This window comes from the organism of the source record quoted next, unplaced genomic scaffold (assembly GCF_019419815.1).
Source record: "Pyrus x bretschneideri cultivar Hongxiangsu unplaced genomic scaffold, Pyrus_bretschneideri_v1 Contig13, whole genome shotgun sequence".
NCBI lineage: Eukaryota > Viridiplantae > Streptophyta > Magnoliopsida > Rosales > Rosaceae > Pyrus > Pyrus x bretschneideri.
This window is the reverse complement of record NW_025999424.1, coordinates 6,807,843-6,826,249: the sequence shown is the minus strand read 5'-3', so window position 1 is coordinate 6,826,249 and position 18,407 is coordinate 6,807,843. Positions and strand designations below refer to the sequence as shown.

General features: G+C 37.0%; 4 protein-coding genes and 1 long non-coding RNA gene across 6 annotated transcripts; all 5 read left to right on the top strand.

The window, feature by feature from the left end:
* Positions 1–3,580: 3,580 nt before the first annotated feature.
* Positions 3,581–4,792, top strand: LOC125474751 (uncharacterized mitochondrial protein AtMg00810-like). Its single transcript, XM_048578727.1, has one exon. The coding sequence runs from the start codon at positions 3,581–3,583 to the stop codon at positions 4,790–4,792; it is 1,212 nt and encodes a 403-aa protein (XP_048434684.1).
* A 1,830-nt stretch (positions 4,793–6,622) lies between these two features.
* On the top strand, positions 6,623–10,360 carry LOC125474920. Its single transcript, XM_048579169.1, has 5 exons — positions 6,623–7,529; positions 8,312–8,392; positions 8,756–9,255; positions 9,421–9,570; positions 9,735–10,360. The coding sequence occupies exons 2-5, from the start codon at positions 8,373–8,375 to the stop codon at positions 9,881–9,883; spliced, it is 819 nt and encodes a 272-aa protein (XP_048435126.1). The 5' UTR covers positions 6,623–7,529; positions 8,312–8,372; the 3' UTR covers positions 9,884–10,360.
* A 442-nt stretch (positions 10,361–10,802) lies between these two features.
* On the top strand, positions 10,803–12,894 carry LOC125474921 (ankyrin repeat-containing protein ITN1-like). The gene is made up of 3 exons (XM_048579170.1): positions 10,803–11,196; positions 11,497–11,924; positions 12,175–12,894. The coding sequence occupies exons 2-3, from the start codon at positions 11,517–11,519 to the stop codon at positions 12,553–12,555; spliced, it is 789 nt and encodes a 262-aa protein (XP_048435127.1). The 5' UTR covers positions 10,803–11,196; positions 11,497–11,516; the 3' UTR covers positions 12,556–12,894.
* A 206-nt stretch (positions 12,895–13,100) lies between these two features.
* On the top strand, positions 13,101–14,226 carry LOC125474924. The gene is made up of 2 exons (XR_007256322.1): positions 13,101–13,825; positions 13,996–14,226. It is a non-coding gene; the product is annotated as an uncharacterized LOC125474924 (long non-coding RNA).
* Positions 14,227–14,254: 28 nt separating this feature from the next.
* On the top strand, positions 14,255–16,828 carry LOC125474922 (bifunctional TH2 protein, mitochondrial-like). Of its 2 annotated transcripts, XR_007256321.1 has the most exons (4): positions 14,255–14,509; positions 14,676–14,840; positions 15,028–16,048; positions 16,214–16,828. XR_007256321.1 is itself a non-coding variant. In XM_048579171.1 (3 exons), the coding sequence occupies exons 2-3, from the start codon at positions 14,792–14,794 to the stop codon at positions 16,754–16,756; spliced, it is 429 nt and encodes a 142-aa protein (XP_048435128.1). In that variant the 5' UTR covers positions 14,255–14,509; positions 14,676–14,791; the 3' UTR covers positions 16,757–16,828. The 2 variants fall into 2 exon arrangements, 1 of the variants encoding a protein (XP_048435128.1); XM_048579171.1 differs by lacking the exon at positions 15,028–16,048 and having other exon boundaries at positions 16,377–16,828.
* Positions 16,829–18,407: the final 1,579 nt, after the last annotated feature.

Here is an 18,407-nt window from a genome sequence, read left to right as displayed (position 1 = left end):
GATCATTTTGATTATAAAAAATTATAAATAAATAAATAAAAAACCTTCTGTTAAACTTGAAATGGTTTTTATTAGGGAAAATGACAAGTCACCCATTTCAGTTACTGTAAAATAGTCTGTTATCTCTAAATGTACTTAGCTGTGCTAATGTTTGTGATTAGTTAGAACTGTTATAAGGTAGGTAGTTAAGGGGTATCTTTGTAAATAGCCAAAGGCTATATATATGTCTTCACAGTGTACAAACTAATTAATTCAGAAATACAATTGGAAAGCTTACAGAGGAAGTTTCCAGTTTCTATATGGTATCACGCCATTTCTGCTTCACCGCATCGATCCTTCCGCTCCCTCGCCTTGATCGATCGATCGATTCTTGATCGATCTTTCTGTTCTTCTCCTCTGATTCTTCAGTTTCTCTTCTTCGATCTCTCTTGCATCAACGTCTTTGCAAGCTATGGCGGCGCAATCATCTTCGCCACCACCTGAATCGTCTTCTCCGTCGGTTCAAAACCCTAATTTCTCTGGAAATCCAAGTCCTCTGAGTTCCTACACCTCCCTTACGATCCATAACATCGGCAGTATGGTGCCGATCAAGCTGAAACGATCGAACTATTTGCCATGGCGTGCGCTGTTTGGCCCAATCCTACGGCGTTACAAGCTTCTTGGAATCATTGATGGTACTGATGTATGTCCATCGCCTTTCCTAACTGATCGCAGCATTAATCCTGCCTTTGAGGAATGGTACGAAAAAGATCAAAATCTCTTGATCTGGTTCAATTCCACACTTTCTGAGGAAATCATCCCCTTCACGGTGGGTGTTTCTTCGTCTCGCGAACTCTGGTTGAAGCTTGAACAGCGATTTGGTGGAATTTCAGAGGCTCATATTCATCAATTACGGTCGCGTCTCCAATCTGTTCAGAAAGGTTCTCGCTCCATCTCCGAGTATCTTCAAGAAATTAAGGAAATCTCAGACTCCTTGCAAGCTGCTGGTGCCTCCGTTTCTGATCGCGACCTAATTGCAGCCACACTTCATGGCTTGCCTGATGATTTTGAGTCATTCATTGACTCAATCATGCTTCGATTGTCCTCTACCTCTCTTGATGAACTCCATGGTCTTCTTCTCACTAAAGAACTGTCCATGGCTCGACGCAAAAATATCAGTTCATCCTCTGCTGCTGAACCTTTTCAAGCCTTCTCGGTGCACTCTCAGCCTCCTCTGCTACCTACTCCTTCTGTGTTCGCTGTTCAGCACCAATCTTCATCCTGGCAACAATCAAAATCTGCAAATCGTGGCAGACATAACAGAGGCCATTCCTTCTCTCACAGAGGCAATCGCAATTTTCAAATGAACCGTGGCAATTACTCCAACACTCGTGGAAATCGTAACTTTCAAGGCTCTCGTCATCTTCAAGGCTCTTCCCATTTCAAAGTTCCTTGTCAAATCTGTGGTTCTAACAGTCATGAGGCTCTTGATTGTTTTGATCGAATGAATCCTGACATCTGTGGTCGGATTCCTCCAGCTAAACTCGCTGCTATGTATGTCAATCAATCTGCCAAACCAGCTCAGCCTTGGTTGATTGACTCGGGTGCGACTTCTCACATTACTAATGATGTTGCCAACATTTCTTCTCCCACTCCCTATACTGGTGAAGATAAAGTGTATATTGGTGATGGTAAAGGTCTTTCTATTCATCATATTGGTTCATCTGCTTTGCATACTCCTCATACTTCCTTTCAGCTGCAGAATGTTTTACACGTTCCCTACATGAAACATAATCTCTTGTCTGCTTATCAGTTTCTCAAAGATAATAACTGTTCATTGACCCTTGACCCTTATGGATCCACTGTCAAGGATCGTATTTCGGGGAAGATGCTTTTGCGGGGACCCGTTAGAGATGGATTCTACCCTCTTCAAGGCTCCAGCTCTTCTTCACATTCTTCTCCCTCAGCTCTGCTCAGTGTCAAGGCTCCTGTCAAAGTTTGGCACCGACGCTTGGGTCATCCATCCTCCTCTATTTTCAGAAGGGTACTTTCTACTAATAAACTGTCCTTACAAGGCAAGTCTACTATTGATTTCTTCTGCTCAGATTGTGCTCTTGCCAAGAATCATAAGCTTCCTTTTGGAATTTCTTCTTCAACAACAACTCACAGTCTTCAACTTCTACACTGTGATCTGTGGGGTCCAGCGCCTGTTATCTCAAACAGTGGTTTCAAGTACTATTTGCTCATTGTTGATGACTTTAGCAAATATAGCTGGTTTTTTCCTTTGAAGTCCAAGTCAGATGTTTTTTCTACATTTGTTGTCTTCAAATCTTATGTAGAAAATTTACTTGGCAATAAAATCAAAGTTTTGCGCTCAGATTCAGGGGGTGAATTCATCAGTACCGCTTTTGCTTCCTTTCTCAGTACACATGGCATTTTTCACCAATTTAGCTGTCCACATACTCCTGAACAGAATAGTTGTGCTGAGAGAAAGCACAGGCATCTTGTTGAGACAGCTCGTACTTTGCTAGTTGCTTCTAATGTTCCTCATGTATTTTGGGTTGAAGCCTTCTCCACTGCCATCTATCTTATTAATCGGCTTCCCATATCTGGTCTTTCCTCATCACCATGGGAATTATTATTCAAGCAACCCCCAGATTACTCTAAACTTAAAGTGTTTGGTTGCCAATGCTTCCCTTGGCTCCAACCATATGTTCACAGCAAATTAGATGCCAAGAGCAAAAGTTGTGTTTTTCTCGGATATAGCCTTCAACACAAAGGCTATCGATTTCTTGATCCCCTCACCACTCGAATTTACATCTCCAGACATGTTGTCTTTGATGAAAGTTCTTATCCTTTTCAATCCCTGCAGCCTCCCTGTTTCTGTCCCAACCCATCCTCACCAGCAAGCTCTTCCTCTTTGGATCTTTATTTTGAGAAATATATTCCCCATATCTCTACTAGCCGTGCACCATCTTCTTCACCTGTTTCTCCTTCTGCCTCTGCTTCTCCCCATCCTTCTTCTTCTCAACCCATTTCAGTCCCTGCTGCTTCCAGTTCTGACTTTGTTTCTGAATCCTCCACCTTACCCTTAAGTCAGTCCAATCCTCCTCCTCTTCCTCTTAATTCTCATCCAATGATCACACGATCCAAGGCTGGCATTTATAAATCTCTCCCTCATGCCTATGCAGCAACTAAGCATCCTCTTCCTGTTGACACTGATTATGTTCCTAGTACATACCTGCAAGCTTCTAAGCATGCTCATTGGCGAGCTGCAATGCAAGATGAGTATAATGCATTGATCTCTACTGGTACTTGGTCCATTGTCCCCTCTCATCCTTCCCAAAATATAGTTGGATGTAAATGGGTGTTTCGAGTTAAGAAAAAGGCTGATGGCACCATTGACAGATTTAAGGCCAGACTAGTGGCAAAGGGTTTTCATCAACAAGAAGGTATTGACTTCCAAGAGACTTTTAGTCCAGTTGCCAAGCCAGTTACCATTCGGATCTTACTCAGTCTTGCTGTCCAACATAACTAGTTTCTCAATCAATTGGATATAAGCAATGCCTTTCTTCATGGTGACTTAAAGGAGGATGTCTACATGCAACAACCTCTTGGGTTTGTTGATCCCAATTCTCCCACTTCAGTTTGTAAGTTGAAGAAATCCCTATATGGACTAAAACAAGCTCCTCGAGCTTGGTTTGATAAACTTTTTCAAGCTCTTCATTCTCTTGGGTTTCAACAATCTTCATCCGATGCCTCATTGTTTGTTCGTCATGGTCCTCATTTGGTTATTGTTCTTGTGTATGTTGATGACATTCTAGTAACCGGTCCTCACTCTCAAATCTGTCAACAGTTTATCACTCAACTCAGTTCTCAGTTTCCAGTCAAGGATCTTGGTCCTTTACACTACTTCTTGGGCTTAGAAGTACACAGATCCTCCCATGGCATTTTTGTTCATCAATCCAAGTACTTAATTGATCTTCTTAAGAAAACACACATGGAGGGTGCCAAACCGTGCTGCACACCCCTTAGTTCCACAAAATTAGATAACAGTGGGCCTCTCTTGTCCAACCCCACTGAATATCGTTCTATTGTTGGGGGATTACAATACCTTACTTGGACTAGACCGGATCTCGCTTTTGCTGTCAACCAGATCTGCCAATTCATGCATGTTCCCAGGGAACAACATCTTCAGGCAGCTAAACGAGTTCTTCGATTTCTTAAAGGTTCTTTTTCCCATGGTTTATGGTTCACCAAGGGTTCAACCCATCTTTCAGCATACTCTGATGCTGATTGGGCTGGCTGCACTTTTGATAGAAGATCTACCAGTGGCTATTGTGTGTTCTTAGGCTCCAATCTCATTAGCTGGAGTGCTAAGAAACAAAGTACTGTTGCACGGTCATCTACAGAGGCTGAATATCGCTCCTTAGCTCATACAGCTGCTGAACTTACTTGGGTTTGCAAAATCCTCAGAGATCTTCACTTCCCTATCCCTACACTGCCTACACTTTGGTGTGACAACATCTCAGCCATCTCCCTAGCATCTAATCCTGTTTTTCATGCTCGTACAAAGCATGTTGAGATTGATTACCACTATATTCGAGAATTGGTTTTAGCTAATCTTCTCAAAGTTCAGTATGTTTGCAGTGCAGACCAATTAGCTGATCTTCACACCAAGTCCTTATCCAAAAGTCGATTTCAGTTCTTGTGCTCCAAGCTACCCATTGGAATCTGTTCTGATTCCCCTTCTAGCTTGAGGGGGTGTATTAGGGAAAATGACAAGTCACCCATTTCAGTTACTGTAAAATAGTCTGTTATCTCTAAATGTACTTAGCTGTGCTAATGTTTGTGATTAGTTAGAACTGTTATAAGGTAGGTAGTTAAGGGGTATCTTTGTAAATAGCCAAAGGCTATATATATGTCTTCACAGTGTACAAACTAATTAATTCAGAAATACAATTGGAAAGCTTACAGAGGAAGTTTCCAGTTTCTATAGTTTTACCCAGGCCGACTTGGGGATAACTGACTAGTTAGAATGCATTTGTTGCACTGAACTATCATATGATCTGAACAAGTTTCAAGGACTGAACTGGAATGACTTAATGAAATATTTGGAGTTGTATCAAACTAAGAAACAGGAATATAAAATATAATAATTAATTCTCTTTTTCTTTTCTTTTTCTTTTTCATATTCCAGATCATTTTTTTAATTTTTTTTGTCCCGGTGAAGCTGAATGCTCTGTTTTTTTGTCTTCGGTGCTGTAATACAAATACTAGGGATGTCATGAGCCTTTTTATAGTGGCTGATTTGTTATCATAAACGAACATGCACAAACATGAACTTTGGCTGCACTATGTGCACATAGCTTAATCTGAAGACTGCCCAAAAATTCAATCTGTGAGAATTAGTTTTTTCTTACTAGTTTGTTTTAACATATGCTAGATCGACATAAATTCATACACTAGCGGAGCCAGTTAATGCCTAGGAGTGTCAAATGACCTTCATAACAATTTGAAAATGTTGTATTTAGATGTGCCACATTGATGTAGCATGGCTTTTATATTTATAGTTGACCTTCCTCACAAGTGTAATTTGCTCATACTTGAGGGTCCAACACTTAATTTCATAATATCATTCTTTGCCTCTTAATCAAATAAAAGATATTAAGTTTCATGTTCTCATACTACTATCCAGTTAGTTTTATTAGAATTCGCACCAAAGTGCATATGCAAGCTTTCTGTTGGTGATGTAAAGTGTTATTTACGATAATATAATTAATTAATCCTAACGATATCAAGGTTGGAAACTTAGAATATTTTTTATGCTATTGATATTTATGATAATTTCGTAAGTAATTTTCATTTATAAGTTCAATTTATCATAATTTTATCGTCACTTAAAATTGACTCTCCTTAACATAATTTCTTACTCCGCCACTGAATTTATATTTGATAAATTTACAGATTGAAGATGACAGACACAGTTGTCCCAAGTCCAATTGTTCATGAACTTCTGAACTTTGCTACGAGGAATGGAGTATGCGAGTTGAAACCTACCTGTTGGCAAAAGGTCTTTGGGAAGTTGTGGAAGCCACCACTGAGCCTCCTAAACGAGAAGATGGTGAAGTTGAATTCAAAGCTTGGAGGAAGAGTGATGCCGAGTCTTTGCACTCGATCCTGGTTTCTTGTGGGGCCGATACTTTTTCTTTTATTAGGGGCACCCGCAGAGCCAAAATGGCCTGGGATATTTTGGCAGAAAAGTTGAAGCCAGCTGAAGCATCCCACGACACAGGAACCGGTCTGTGCACCTTCGCCTTTTCCATATAACTAGTCTTTATGCACGCGTATTTTTTAATCACGACGTGTTATATGTGACTTACACATTTTAAATATATTTATATATGTAAATTGACAAAAAAAGTCAAATATTTGAAGTGAATGAATAATTTTATATCATGTTAAAAGAAACCCCTTATAAATTAATTAAAACAGTTGAATTCATATAATAAAATCAATTTTTATAGAATTTACATTAAGAAGAGAAAAAACAATATTTAATAAATAATTGATCAAATCACATTATTGCTGGCTCATTGTGAGGCTAGCCCAACCGTCCTTCGTGTGGATAATATTATCTTCTTCTTTGAAGTTTGAAACTTTGAATTTGTTTTGTTTTGTCTCAAAGGATACTGCCTAGCAAGGGAGCTGCTGGGTAGCGGAGGAGGCTAGAATTGCGGTATCACAACTTGACGTTGGATCAGATCCAGAGCGGAACCAGACAGGTGTTCCTCCGGGAAGCACGGAGGGGAAATCTGGGATGTGGGTTCGTCGAGTTTTATAAGAGGGAGAGAAAATCACTTTGAAGCAAATAGGGGTTGACTTCGTGGGTGACTGGCATTACGACGACTTTAGGGCTTACTTTATCAATTAATTTGTCCCGGTGGAGCTGGATCCCTTTGTTTTTTTTATTCAGTACGTGCTCCCATGTTCAGTTGTAATACAAATAATAGTGATCTCTCGAGTCTTTTTTCAATGGCTGATTTGTTATCATAAACGAGCATACCCAAAGATGAACTTTGGCTGCACTATGTGCACATAGCTTAATCTGAAGATTGCCCAAAAATCAATCTGTGAGTATTAGTTTTTTTTCTTACTAGTTTGTTCTAACATATGCTCGATCGATATAAATTCAGATTTCATAAACTTACAGATTGATGATGACAGACACAGTTGTCCCAAGTCCAATTGTTCATGAACTTCTGAACCAAAATAACTATGACGAATGGAGTTTGCGAGTTGAAACCTACCTGTTGGCAAAAGGTCTTTGGGAAGTTGTGGAAGCCACCACTGAGCCTCCTAAACGAGAAGATGGTGAAGTTGAATTTAAAGCTTGGAGGAAGAGTAATGCCGAGGCTTTGCACTCGATCCAGGTTTCTTGTGGGGCCGATACTTTCTCTTTATTAGGGGCACACGCAGAGCCAAAATTGCCTGGGATATTTTGGCAGAAAAGTTGAAGCCAGCTGAAGCATGCCAAGCCACAGGAACTGGTATGTGCACCTTCTCCTTTTCCATATAATTAGGCATTTGTCTTTGGAATTAAGTTGGATCCTCACACGAAGAGGAGAAGTTCATTGTCAAAATACTTTGTGATTGATTTACAGAATTTTATGTTTGTGATCAAATTTTTTTAATGTTATAAATCACTTTGTAAAGATTTTTTTTTGTAAAATGAATAAAATATAAGATCATTTAGTCATTGAACTGTCTAAAAACAAGATGTTAGATTCAACACAAGTGTTACAAATCATCTATATCTATTTACTACAATTAATTGACTAAATAACTTTAGAATTAATTGATTTTCAACAAAGATGATTTTTATTGAGTAATTTATCATTTGAACTGATTTTTATCATAAGCACGAATTTTGAATCAATCAAGAAGGTTTTTTATTTTATGAGGAACTCTCATTTGTGGTGCCAAGCATACCTCTTTGCCTTTTCGTCTTACTGTATACAAAGTGTAGTGAGCCCAATTTAACTGGCCTTCCAAAAGAAAAAGCCACTAATATTTGACTTTTTTTGGCTCATATTCATTAAAAAGAGAGACGTCTTTTTTATTTTTTATTTTTTGTCAATATAAAAAGAGACGTCAATTGTGTGAGTAGTGTCAGTTTTGGCTTCGGCTTGCCTTTTTTCAATTGAATCAGATCTATCCTTAACAGAATAGTTCAATTTAAACAACAGCAAAAATAAGAAAGGAAAAGGGAGAAATATATTTCCCAAAAGAGAATGATGCAACATAAACATAAATGATTCCATTTTTTCAGAGGAGATATCAGATGACCACACGAATAACAACCCAACCACTGTTGATGCGGAGCTAGAGGAATGGTCGGCAATAGATTCAGGTATTGTGTCTCGATTCTCACAAAGATTTCCGTTCAATATTTATTACTTAAACTCCTCTACATCGTTATTTTCATTCAAAAATTGTCGTTTATTTCGTTTTTTACAAGGAAAAAACTAAAATGAATGATGCTATCGACTTTGGATTCTTATTAACAGTTGCAATTTACAAAGAAAAAAAGATGGTGTTCAATAGTAAAATAGAACAAAAGTACTCTATATACATATAATAAAATTAAGAAGAATAAGAAAAATCCGTAACAAGTATATAGTCTATCTGTTTTTCTTTTGGTGATCAGGGTAGCAACTATATGTTACGTACATTATTTATGGGGATATATATGTAACATTAGCTAGCTTGGCAGGAAACGAAGACAATCAAACTTTGCACAATTTAGTGAAGAAGAAAGATTGGGATGCTGCAATGGAGTTTCTTATCCAACATCCCAGGGCAGTAACTGCAAGACATGGCGAGAGCGATGGGACAATTCTTCACCTGGCAGTCATATTGAGAAGGTGGAGCTTGCAAAAAAATTGGTGGACTTAATGAGACCAGAGGACTTGGAAACACAGAACTCTAGGGGTCTTACCGCTCTTCATTATGTTATAGAAAGAACTCCAGAAAGCGTCGAACTAGCAAAATGCATGGTTGACAAGAACATGAAGTTACTCAGTATTGTCTTTCCCGAGAAAACCATCACACCTTTGGTCGGAAAAATTACCCCACTTATTCAGGCTCATAGTCGTAGTCATGAAAAAGGAGAAAAAATGGCTCAGTACCTTTATTCCGTCACTCCGCACGAAACCCTGAACGATTCCGAATGCGCTATGCTTATTATCCACGGTTTTATGTTAAAAAGATTTGGTAAGATCAACATTCAAATAATTATTATTATTAGTGCCGCCTTAATTTTTTTTTTTTCCCCTTGTGTAAATACTATAAAACCACTGTATATTAATAATGTTGAGACTAAGCTAATTTCATAGCTAGATCTATAGAGGTTCTTTCTAAACACTCCACAATATGTAGATATTGCGTGGGATTTAATTCAGCGCCGTCCGGAGTTAGTCATTGCTAAAGATTTTTACGGGAGAACACCTTTAAATAAACTAGCTGGTATGCGTTCTGCATTCTTAAGTGGAAGCTCACTCAATTTCTGTGAACAATGGATTTATGACGGTTAGTAATGATTTCCATTTTCTCTTCATTTTAAATTTTGTCCTAATTAAGCTTTCTATTTTCTTTTATTCTTATTAGAAGCAGCAATAGAAAATTCTTGGTTCAAGGAACTAGATTATATCGTGTATTACTATATAGGTGGGATTGTATTCTTATCTTGATAGGCATACAAATAAAACCAATGCCTACAACTGAGGAACCTATTCATACCACTGATGATGATGTTTGTATAAACGTTCAAAAACCGGAAGATGGCAACCAGAGTAGTAAAAGGCAAGGGCATCTCATTTGCTCAGGTACGCATGTTACATGACAGACGTGCCATTTATTTTTGTTAATGTTTAGTTGTTTCATAAATTAAGGTACCACAACTATATATAAATCAGTTAGCAAGCAGTATTTCAGGAGAAGCCCATATATTTCAAGATAAACCCATTGACCATATTTTAGGAGAAGCCTTTATTCTTGAAGTGAAATTGGCAAGGTCAATCATCCTATTGGTTCTGTATATATCATTTATATTTTCCCTTTTTATTTAACTTGATTTATAGATGCATTTGGATGCTTCCTCCTTTTATTTTTCACTTCTACAGTCCTACTACTATGGTATCTACCTCGACAATGGATATGTAGGAGCTAGGAGGTCATCTTCTTCATATTTACCTCTTTTCTAACTTGGTTTCAAATGATGGTGGGGCTTATCTTCTATCCACATACAGATCAAATCTTCGTCTTATATTTTTATCCATTGCAACCTATTAATCAATGTATCATTCTATGTTGCAATTTTTTTTTTCAGTACAACTATGTATTATAAGTAGACACTTGTTTATAAGTCATATAATAATTTAATCAAATTTGAATAAAACCGCTTAGGCCCCATAGTCCGACTAGCGGCTTTTAGAATATTGGTCAAAGCTATCAAATCTAGTGGTACTAAAGTTTGATTATTGTGTTTGTTTTGGAATTATTTGAAATATTTATGGAGTTCGGAACCTTTTTGCCTTTTTATTAAAATTGATATTCTACACTCATTGAAACTAAGGAGAAAAAGAGAGTTTAAACCTAGGATTGAGTGGATTGAAGAAAAAAGTTTAACCTACTAGGGCAATCCCCCACCTACTAGGTCTTTTATATGTAGATTAGAGTTGTTGATTTTGGTTTCAAAGAAACTCACCTCCAACAACTGTACAAATGTGCAGGCACAAGGAGGCTATGTACGCATTATTGATTTTGATTTCGAAGAAACTCACCACATTTTTGTACCATATTAAGTAATGCTAAAAAGATCAAAATTTTTAACCATATTATATGGTTTAAACGGGGATATAACCTTTTGGTTTTTTTTTTTGATAAAAAGGGGATATAGCTAAGGGAGTTTTAAGCCCGCGGTACTGTTCACTTTAACGAAAAATCATATTTTTACACTAAAAAGTCAAACATGGTATTATTCACCTTACCCTTTATTTTGTCCTTATCGTTAAAACTCAAAGTTTTCAAGTCATTTTCATTAGTTTTTCCTTATAACTAATTGGTAATTGAAGACTTCACTGACAATTTGGAATTTCAATGCAGCTACAAGTTCATTTCGTGGACTAGTTGTCAAGACCTTTGGTAAACTTTTGGGTACGCTACATTATGAATTGATTTCTATGGAAATTCATTTCACACATTCTTTTTAGTCTTTTACACACTTTTGTTTAATTTTGATTGTTGATTTTGTTTGTTTTATTTAATCTAATGTCCCTATATAAATAGGGATGTGTGAAAAACTTAAAAGAACGTGTAAAAATCACTTTTCTTTTCTTTTCCTATTTATTGTCTTAATAATTTTTAATTACTATATTTTTTAATTTTCAATTATTTTCTAATTCTATATATAGAATTAAGGGTATATTGTTTGATTTGTTTTGAATGTCAACATAGGATTCAATCGTATATATCAAATGAAATTGGCCCATGTTCGGATCCTTGAATTTCTACCTCGCATGTGTGAAGTGACGAAAAATAAAGATGTCAAAGAATTGCAAGGCTTGGAAAAAGCAATGTTCCTAGCAATAAAAAAAGGGCATGTGGAGTATATTACTCATTTATGCAGAGCAAATTATAAACTTCATGACATCACCAATGAAAAAGGCCGGAACATCCTTCAATTTGCAGTTGAATGTCGTCAACATAAAGTTTTTAGTCTATTATATGGACTAGATGATCAACGCAAATGGTGGTTCGTAACTAGGAAAGATAAGTCGAGCAATAACATGCTGCATGTGGTAGGAACTATTACCTCCGCCGCACATATTAATCTTATTCGAGGTGCAGCTTTACAAGTGCAAAGGGAACTGCAATGGTTCAAGGTGACTACTTACTATAGAATTAATTATATATTATACTTATAAAATCTATGTTATTCTATAAGAGACTACTTAATCATATTCGTGAAAATTGATGATGTAACCCCCTCCTTTCTCCAATTCACCATCTTCATAACTTGAACTGAAAATACCTTGAGACTTAGCCATAAGGATTTGTACCAAGAGATCAGAATTACTCTTCGGATGTATATATAGTCACATCTCTGCTAAGTTTTTGTTGAATGACATGCAGGAGGTGAAACGTTTTGCACAACCTGTAGATCATGAAGTAATAAATAAAACAGATGAGATGACACCACGTGAATTGTTTACCAAGGGTCACAAGGACTTGGTGAAAGAGGGTGAAAAGGCAATGAAAGGTATAGCAACATCTTGCACAGTCGTAGGGGCTCTCATCGTTACTACCATGTTTGCTGCAGCGTTTACGGTTCCTGGTGGAAATAAACAAGATACAGGTCTTCCTATATTCTTAAGTAAGAGAGCATTCACAACTTTTATAGTTTCAGATGTTATATCACTATTTTCTTCCATAACTTCAGTAATGATATTTTTGGGAATCCTCACATCACGTTATGCCGAAAATGATTTCCTCAAATCATTACCAACAAAATGATATTAGGCCTTATCACCCTTTTTTTATCGATCGCGGCAATGATGATAGCTTTTTCTTCAGCCCTTTCCATTATACTTCATGGAAAATCATCTATTGCTATTCTACTTACTTTGCTTGCAAGTGTTCCAGTTGCATCTTTCATATGGATGCAATTTCCCCTCCTTCTTGAGTTAGTCATTTCTACTTATGGAGCAGGCGTGTTTGACAGGAAAATAAAGCATTGGCCTTGTGAAGACCCTAAATACTCGGCCTCGTATTAATGTTATTAGTTTTAGATTGCTAAAATTTTATTTGAATTTTGTCATGAAATGTTATTTGGATCGTGTATAATAAAACCAAATCCACCCTGGTTGTAATGATACGTGTTTGAACATTTAGTCTTTGTATTGTGTCCCTTCTGCTTTTACGTGTGACATTTTACCATAATAACAAAAAGTAATTATATTTATGTATTCTGACTGCTGGTTAGAATGAATAATCAATTTTTTGAAATGCTAACTTGGCAGCTCCCAACACACAAAAGTAAAATTGATGGTCTAAGATTGGTCAACAAAAGAAAATGGATATTTATATCACGAGAAGCAGTTTATTATACCTCTCAAGCCCCCCAAAAAAAATTTCAAACGCATCAAATGGAGCGTAGCCTGTTCGTCCCATCAGTGTCCATCTCGAACGCTCCCCCACTCTCGTAAACTTTCCCAATCCCAAACCCTAATTTCCCAATTCGATTTTCCAGATTGCAATGCCCGACACTCTGAGCCCTAATCCGGCAACCCCGAAGCAGAGGCTCCCAATGGCCGCTCGTCTCCATTCTCCAACCAGCCCCTTCTTCCTCGGCTCCAACGAGGACCACCGCAAGCGTGCGCAGGCTCGCGCAGCACGCGCCGCAGCGATTCGAAGGAAGTCCGTTGCGCTCAATCTGCTGCCACAGCAGGGAGACCCCGATCCCTGCCTCGGAAAGGCGCAGATCCTCGAGCTGCTCCAGAATTGCATCAAACTCGACAGTGAAAATGTCAGTTTAGATTTTTCAAGTAATTGAAAGTTTTGAAATTATTTTCTTTTTTAACAAAAAGTTTCAATTTTTTTAGTATTTTATTTGTCAAATGAGTGAGCCATTTTTACTGTATTAAAATTTGATGTTTGTTATGAAATTTTTCTTAAATGTTCGATTTTGAGCTGTCGGGTGCGCAGAAAATTAATCAGAAAAATATATGGGAGCTTAATTATTAAGGTTGAAGAGGAAAACGATGCAGAGACGAATTTTCAAAAGGTAAATTTCGCCTGTTGATGCTACGATGTTTCGGATTAGTTTTGGAGTTTGAAATTTATCAAGACCAAGATTTTGGTAAAACCACTTTTGAAGTGAGTGGCCGAATGTTCATATAACCGATTGGATACGCTATGTTTGCTTAAATATGTATCACTTCTCTATCTGTGCAGGCAAGCTGCACTCTTGAAGGTGGAGTCAAAATTTACTCAATGAGGGTGGATTCAGTACACTCCGAGGCATATAAGGTCCTTGATGGGATGAACAGAGCAGTCCAAGAAGATGAACAGGGTTGGGTTTGCTATCGGCTTTCACTCTGCCCTTTCGTTTTTTACTCAAGTGTATTCACTTGCAAACCAAAAAGAAGTATGTTGATTTTAAAAGCAGTACTTTACTTGGTTCTGGACAATTTTCTAACCGGCAGAGATTTTGTGAAAGTTGCTGTATTTGAAGAAAGCATAGGCTCTGCCATAAAAATTAATTAGCAATGCCGGAAGTAGCTTAACTTACTTACAGGTCCATGCAAGATTCCTCATTCTATCAATGTGATACTTATTCTCAATATGTTGCTTCATGTGTGGGCGACACAACGTGGTGACGTGGAACGCGTGTGGCCGTTTGACTTCACACGTTGATATCACGAAGAAAATTGATTTTTTACCATAAAACGAATCGGCAATATAGGAGGTAATCCAACTTACTTATAAGCCTATTCAAGGTTCCTTCTCTAATAATGTGGAACTTATTCTTACCAGTATTTTGTTACTTTTGTAATTTTGGATATCCTTATTACTACTTTTGTAGTGTGAGATGCGAGGCCAAATGTTTAATACAATTTTGTTTGTATTTTCAGTTGCATTTGCAGTTGATCCCGTCTAAGGGTCTTTTAATGAATAATCTTGGAGTATTTGGCGGATGCAGAGTGCTCTTTGACTCTTCGAAAGTACCTAGGAAAATGCATCGCATCTGATGTTCAACCTTATAAATCAGATACCATTGATCTTTCTTTTGCTGGGTGGTGAGTTGCGTTTTTTTTTTTTTTTATCTTCGGAAATACTGGATTATCTCGAAATGGACTAGCTTCTGGGATTAAGTTGGACTGATTTAGACTAAACTAAACTGAACTAACGTAATGAAGTGTTTGATGTAATATCGGACTAAGAAGTAGGATAACTCTTTCCACTTTTTTTCCTTTTTCTTTTTAGCAAAAGGTGCTAGCTAACAGAAACAGCAAAACAGGGGAAAAGCAAAAAGGGAAAAGATCCTTGCCGGATCATTTTCTTAGGGATTTCATAATTATGATCGTTCATTGTACATCATATGATCAGAAATCATTTTAAATTTAAAAATTAAATTAAATAGTACCTAACAAAAATTAACCGCATGATGTACGATGAACGGTTACGATCACAAAATCTATAAGAAAAGGATCCGGTGAGGATGACAAAGTGAGAAAGAGCAAAACAGGGGAAAAGAAAAACAAGAAGGCAAAAGCAGTGGAGAAGGAAGCGTTAATTAGGCGGAGCAGGGAGTCCTCTCTCTTCCCTCTGTTTTCCTTTTCCTGTCCAACTCCAACTCTTTTTCTTGTATATATTTGCTACAATTGATTAACTAACAACCTTAGAATTAATTAATTTTCTACAAAGTTGATTTTTATTGAGTAATTTATAATTCTGAACAATTTTTATCATAAACTAAAATTGTGAATCAATCATGAAGTGTTTTTTTTTATTTTATTTTATTTTATTTTATTTTATGAGGAACTCCTCAACTTTGAGGTGCCAAACATACCTCTTTGCCTTTTTGTCGTACTGTATACAAAGTGTAGTGAGCCCAATTTATTCGGCCTTCCAAAAGGAAAGGCCACTAATATTTGACATATTTTTTTGTTCATATTCATTAAAAAGTGAGATGTCTTTTTTTTTTTTTTTTTTTTTTTTGTTGATAAAAAGAGAGACGTCAACTGTGTGAGTAGTGTCGGTTTTGGTTTCGACCCAAGTCTTTTCCGTTGAATTAGATCTATCCTTAATAGAATAGTTCAATTTAAACTACAGCAGAAATAAGATAGGAAAAGGGAGAAATATATTTCCCAATAGAGAATGATGGGATATAAACATAAATGATTCCATTTTTCAGGGGACATATCTGACAATCACACGAATAACAACCCAAACATTGTTGAGACAGAGCCAGAGAATGATGCCGTAGAAGAATTGCTCAATGAAGGTATTATGTCTCGATTGTCACAAAAATTTCCGTTCAATATTTATTAATTAAACTCCTTTGAAATTCTACGTTGTTATTTGCACTCTAAAATAGTCATTTATTTTGCTTTTTTCAAGTAGAAAACTAAAATGGATAATGGCATTGACTTTGAATTCCTGATAACAGTTGCAATTTACAAAGAAAAAGAGACAGTATTCAATGGTAAAACAGAACAAAAGTAGTCTATATACAATAAAATGAAGAAGAATAAAAAAATGCGTAGAAGTATGCTACTTTAAAGGAGCAATGCTGCTGCAACTGAAGTATGAATTGGCAAATGATTGTGCAGATGATGATGATGCAAAGCCTGTGATTTCTGAGTTGAGGACGGCTGTTCAGCAGGAGCTGACAATGCATGATTCATTTGTGATGGAATGGGGTTTACAGGGTGCTAAAGAGGCCCCTATCAACTCTGCAGCCGTGAAGTACACAGATTTCTTATTGACAACAACCTCTGTCAAAGTTGAAGGAGTCAAAGGTCCTGGTAAAATCACAACTCCATTTGAAAGAACCAAAGTTGCTTTATCACAGATGCTGGGATTTTGCAAGATGTACCAGTGCAATCTTGGACAGAAGAATGATCAAGAAAGTGCTGCAGCCACGGAAGCCTTAGTTAATGGCAAAACCACTCCAAAGATGATGCTACATGGGAACTATACCATGAACTGAAGCTTAAGTTTCCAGAAATTGTGAACCTTTAATACATTCTTGTGTTTGTGTTGTTCCTGGTTTTATTGCTGGTTTTCAATTGTAAATCTTACTTGTAAGATTGGTTTTAAAAGGGGGAGGGAAGGGGGTAATGTTAGGATGTCAGATGGCATCAACTTGCGGTGACAGTTAAAGTTGAGTATTAGTATAAATAGTATATTATAAGAGAAGAAAATGTAGTTAATGAAATATTGATTGTTTGTATTGTTGTTCTGTTATCACATATCTGTGCAATTGTGGAAAACGTATAGTAGGTTCTAACAATATATAGTCTAAAAGTTTTTGTTTTGGTGATGAGGGTAACAAATATATGTTACGTACATTATGGGGATATATATGTAACGTTAGCTAGCTTGGCAGGAGACGAAGACAACCACGTTAATCAAGCTATTATGCATTTCGTGATTAGGGGTGATTGTGATGCAGCAACGGAGCTTCTTAAGCGACATCCCAAGGCAGTAACTGCAAGAATTAGGGAAGGTGGGACAATTCTTCACTGGGCAGTCCTTTTTAAGAAGGTGGACATTGCAAAAGAATTGGTGCACCTTAATGAGACCAAAAAGACTTGGAAATACAAGACTGTGTGGGTCTTACTGCTCTTCATCATGTTATAACCGGTATTCCAGAAAGCGTCGAACTAGCAAAATGCATGGTTGAAAAGAACAAGAAGTTACTCAGTATTGCCCTTCCTCCCAAGAAAACCATCCCCCTTTTGGCCGGCAAAATTACCCCACTTATTCAGGCTCAGGGTCGTGAAGAAGGATTAAAAATGGCTCAATACCTTTATTGCGTCACTCCGCACGAAACACTAAACGATTCTGAAAGCGCTCTACTTATTATCCAGGGTCTTATGTTAAAAAGATTTGGTAAGATCAACATTCAAATGATAATTATTATTATCAGATACCATTGATCTTTCTTTTGCTGGTGGTGAGTTGCGCTTTCGGTATTCTATTGAGTTCTTCGTAAGTCTCATCTTCCTATTTTTTCCAAATGAGAATGATGTGGTTTACTAAGATTTACATTTCTTGATCTTTTTATAGAATACGTAGAACAGATGGTATTGAACATGCGAATCAAAGATGAAATTTCACCAACTCTCAGGAGTCTAGTTGATTGATCTGATGAGGATAACAGAAGGCCAGTATATATATATATATATATATATATATATATATATATACATGTGATCAAGAATTAGCAGAGCAAGATGATGCTGCCTATAACAATGAAGCTGATTTTGATTGTGATGCATTTGAGAATTGCGGGAACTGGGATTATGATCATGATGACCAAACAAACGTCGTGGAGGAGGGCCTTAACTGTGAATATTTATCCAACAGATCTCTCTCTAAGCTCACGGCATTGTAAATATTTGTTCAAAAATGGTTTTCCACACTTTTCAGCTTGACGTAATTTGAGTTAGCTCGATGAGTCAGAATCTTTGTGTATGGCCTATGACATGAGTTGTGGTGATTTTACGAACTTGATTTCAACTCATGTAGTTTAAAGGTTTATACTTGGATTATGTCTAGTTTTATAGATGTTCATCCCGGAGATGATAAGGATTGCAATATTATGATTTATGATTAGTTTTACACTTTCAGTATGT